Here is a 4436-nt window from a genome sequence, read left to right on the forward strand (position 1 = left end):
CTGTAATAGTCTCTGTACATAGACGGATCTCCGTAGGTTTTCATAACCACCATTGCTGCTGCTTAATATCCCCTGTCGTGTCTAGGCCTTAAATTAAGTTTGACAATAACTTTCCCGTATTTAAAGGCCACCGGCTCAGACTGATCATCGTAGATCATAATTGAAATAGTGTCAAAATGGTTTTTAGAAACTGCGACGTAGTTAGGTTTGTTAAATTGGATGTTGACCATGGTATTATTATCACCCTGTACATGAACACATCTTAACAGCGGCGAGTAACTATCCCCGATCCTCTGAGCCTCTACAATATCACCATACACATAGAGCGTGTAGAACCCCCCGTTAATATCGGGGCACGTGTGATCTTGTTCCACCGGACTTTTCACATGTTGTACTGTCCCTAAAACCCTTTTTAATTTACCGGAGCAGTTAAACAGAGTATTGCGGTTTATGGATTTGAGAAACACCTTCCTTCTAACGTTTTCTAGCACCAGATGAATATTCGGCAGCAGTTCTATGGCAGCTATGGATTTGTTGATGGCTTCGACAACGCTTGGGTAGTAGCCGTGAGGGAAGGATACGTTTAGGACCTTGGGGTCCTGTTCACGCTTGAATTGGAACTTGGTTTCGGCCGCTGTAAAGGGTATTCCATGTTCTAGGGTACTGGATTTCTGTTAGGGCAACCTCCCAGTCCCCTTTCAGGTCCACAGGCTTAGCCAATTTCACGGTGTAATTAGAAATCTGATTGTTGGGGAACATGCCCTTAGAGGCGTTGGATGGTAAGGTTATATAAAAGGGTTTTGTCTCCATCGTATCAGCTGTTTTGAGCTCACACACCCTTCAGGGAACTGGCCAACACCCAACTGTTAAATTTCTCAGGCCATCCCCGCCATTTGACATATGCCTGGCTCTTAGCTCCGCTACCTTTCCTTTTCAGAACCTTTTCAACCCTGTACACCCTGTTCGGATCATCTGGCACTTTTTGTAACTCTTCCTTGTAAAAAACCCCAGACACCGTTTCCCCATCGTAGTCCTTTAACCTGTAAATATACAGCCCTTCCTTAAGCTCCACACTTTCCACTATAAATATTTCATCGCTAAAATTCTGCTGGTAACCCTTCGTGAAGACTCCTTTCAATTTTGAAATCCTTACGTGATCACCTTTTTTAAAAACAGGCTTCTTCACCTTTGTATCGAAATTACGACCATACACATTTCTCCAAACAGTTAACGAATTACTAGGTGTCACATCTTCGGGGGCCCTTTTGATGGTCCTATGATAACTGGCATTATATACAGCTAAGAAAGCCTGCAGGACATCCACGTATCTGTAGGTGTTGTGGGTCGTAAAATACCTCCACATCTTAGACTTTAAGGTTCTGTTAAACCGTTCTACAACAGCTGCTTTTACCTCCGTGTGTGTTACAAAATGTTGAACATTGTGTTGCTTTAATAATTTCTGAAATGCCTTGTTTAAGAATTCTTTTCCGGCGTCTGTTTGTAGTTTTTGAGGAATACGCCCCTTATCGAAGATGGCTTTAAAAGCGGCTGTGACGCTAGCCCCACTTTTATCACGCAGCGCCTCTGCGTAGGCGTACTTGGACAACACATCTATGACGGTTAATATATAACAAGAGCCGTTGTTATGTTTTGCTATATCTTGTAGACTTATTATGTCCGCTTGCCATTGATAATCTATTTGCGCATTAACGTTTGTTGGGCGCTCTTAAAATGTCTTCTGGACGGTTTATGGAGTGAATACGCCTCCTCGCCTGATAACCAAGTCTTCACAGCTTCTCTGCTTACCGACTCCTTTTCATCCACAGCCCTTCTATATAGAGCTTCGGCGCTACCCAAGCTACCAACTCCCCTAGCATCGTAATAAAGTTTTCTTAACACGCCCCCCTGCTTGTTATCAGCCGTTACACAATGCACTGAATGACGCTTGTTTTGTGTAAGAACATTTTATTAAAAAATAAAGACTATTAGCAAAATCATAGACATTGGTTTCATATCTTTTCACATTCTGCATAGTACGACTTAACACAGTGTCACCCCTTTTGGGTTTAACATTCTACTAGTTTGTTCTAAATACACGCTATCCTGTAACGTTACATAAGAACTTAAAACAGTCTTCGGGGGGCCAAAGACCCTGCTAGTCTATTTGTTTTATACACATTACACATACGCCTTGCTATGAGTCTTTCTATCATCCTTCTATTGAAAGCAGTGTCCATTCCCTGCATACCGGTTAGTTTTGAGCTCGGGTCTAAGGCGTATCGGATCTCATTGAGTGCCACTATCAAGATCATCAACATATCGGGGTGGACATATTTCTTTTCATTGTACAAACCATACACAACCCTTAGCAGTTTATATACCTTGTAAGGGTCTAGCAAAGTACAAATATAACGTATTGTTCTTGTTCTGTATGATTCACACAAGCATTCGTGCGCCGCCTGCTGAGGATCTTTGATTTGATGACCTTGACAAAGGCTGTAATAGTCCCGTTTGACACAATTTAGTACCACCGACGCGGCGAAAGCCTTAACTGCCTGTCGGACGTCGTCGGGCAATCCTTGCTCTTCCTTTTCACACGCGTCAGAGCCGCATACACACTTATCGCAACCCTCACGGTTTTGACATATGGAACTTTCAGTTTGTTTTGAACACCACAGACAATTGAAAATTACATTGTTCGCTTTTGCAGGTCGCCACCCTGACACATGCCTCCACTCTGTAGCAGACCTTTTGGGGGTCTCTCTCTAGGTTCAAAAGACGAGAGAATGACAATACGTTAGTTGAAGAAATAACATACATCATTTTGCAACTATCTGCTCATAACATTTTCCTACTAACCTCTGCATTTTCACAGCCCTCTGCGGCGGCTCTGAAATCTTGAGAGTCGCTAATGTCCTGCGAGGCCTTATCATCTTCGACGCTTGTCCCAGGCTGTTGCAGACCTTCCTTCTCTGCAGCCGTATTCTCCTGAAGGTCCATGTCTTCATAGATGGGTGTGTTAGGGGGTTCTACAGCCTCTTTACCATAGTGCATTATGAAGTATGTGCATCCAGAGGGTTTTGCTCTCTAGGGGTCAAAAGAAGACAGAATTACAATACGTTAGTTGAAGAAATAAAATACATCATTTTTGTAACTACCTGTTCATAACATTTTTCCTACTAACCTCTGCATTATCACCGCCCTCTGCTGCGGCTCTGAAATCTTGCGAGTCGTTAATGTCCTGCGAGGCCCCAACATCTTCGACGCCTGTCCCAGGCTGTTGCAGACCGTCCTTCTCAGCAGCCGTATTCTCCTGAAGGTCCATGTCTTCACAGACGGGTGTGTTAGGAGGTGCTACAACTTCTTCAACGTCCTCCATGTCCACTGAGCTGAGGCCAGCAACCACACTGTCACTACCTGATCCCTCACTTTCGCTGCTGTCGCACTTAACCGGGACCATCCGACATCCGTAATCCTTGAGCCTAAGTTCTTCCATAGGCCTACACAGGCCGGTGCCAAAACCAGTAACGTCGCAGCCCATATCCCGAGGTGTTTCTTGTTGAGCATTCTCGTCCATTACCAGCGGTGTTAAGCTGCGGTAATATCTATTAATAAGGGTCTGGGAGCCATCCACCCCTGTGCTTTTCACGAACGGGTTGTATCTCTTCATTTTGGCTGTGGGTCCCTTTTCGTATTCAAACGTCTGCTTGCTGTACACGGCTCTTGCCACATGCTTATATGTATTCTAAGAAGCCACAACCCCTAAAAGAGGCGTACACCTCTACAACACGACACGGTCACGTGGCCTCAGGACTGCCCCCGCAGCTGTTCCCCTGCAGCTGTCCATTTTTGCTGGCAGGCCTGTCAAATTTAAGGCCACAAGTTTAAGACTAGGCCTGTCAAATTTAAGACTAGACCTGTCAAATTTAAGACCAGACCTGTCACTTTTGCGGACAGCGTTTGAGACCAGACCTGTCACTTTTGCAGACAGCGTTTGAGACCAGACCTGTCACTTTTGCGGACAGCGTTTGAGACCAGGCCTGTCACTTTTGCGGCCAGCGTTTGCGACCAGACCTGTCACTTTTGCGGCCCAGGAAAAGTTTGATGGAAGCTATACCTATATACTACTCACTCCCCCCCCCCCCCCCAAGCCGTGGCTGGTGTGCAGATGTTTAGAATAATCATCTTAAAGTCTGTATGTAAGGCAACACAGTGGTTCCTATGTGATTATTAAGCAAACAAGTACTATAGAGGCAATAAATGCAAATAAATCAAGAACAAGAATAAATAATTCAATGAGTGTGTGAATGCACGAGCCCAACTGTGAACAAAAATAATTCTTTTTTTCCAGAACATAAAATAGTGGAAGGACAAATGAGAGCTGTGGTGTGTGAAAAAAATGTTTTTGGTACCTGCACTAAGTGATTATCAAGGGT

At 44.3% G+C, this 4436-nt stretch overlaps 1 protein-coding gene across 1 annotated transcript; it reads right to left on the bottom strand.

Moving 5' to 3' along the window:
* Positions 1–2123: 2123 nt before the first annotated feature.
* Positions 2124–3541, bottom strand: LOC146771108 (uncharacterized). Its single transcript, XM_085640351.1, has 2 exons — positions 3338–3541; positions 2124–2765 (listed from the first exon to the last, which is right to left on the bottom strand). The coding sequence occupies exons 1-2, from the start codon at positions 3539–3541 to the stop codon at positions 2124–2126; spliced, it is 846 nt and encodes a 281-aa protein (XP_085496477.1).
* Between the last annotated feature and the right edge of the window lie 895 nt (positions 3542–4436).

Source organism: Triturus cristatus, unplaced genomic scaffold (assembly GCF_964204655.1).
Source record: "Triturus cristatus unplaced genomic scaffold, aTriCri1.1 SCAFFOLD_207, whole genome shotgun sequence".
Classification (NCBI taxonomy): Eukaryota; Metazoa; Chordata; class Amphibia; order Caudata; family Salamandridae; genus Triturus; species Triturus cristatus.

Excerpts from the sequence above, each read along its gene's own strand:
- LOC146771108 (XM_085640351.1), bottom strand. The coding sequence starts at position 3,541 with ATGGGCTGCGACGTTACTGGTTTTGGCACCGGCCTGTGTAGGCCTATG. Across the intron at positions 2,766-3,337 it reads TAGCACCTCCTAACACACCC|AGAGAGACCCCCAAAAGGTC; the intron begins GTCTGTGAAGAC and ends TTTTGAACCTAG.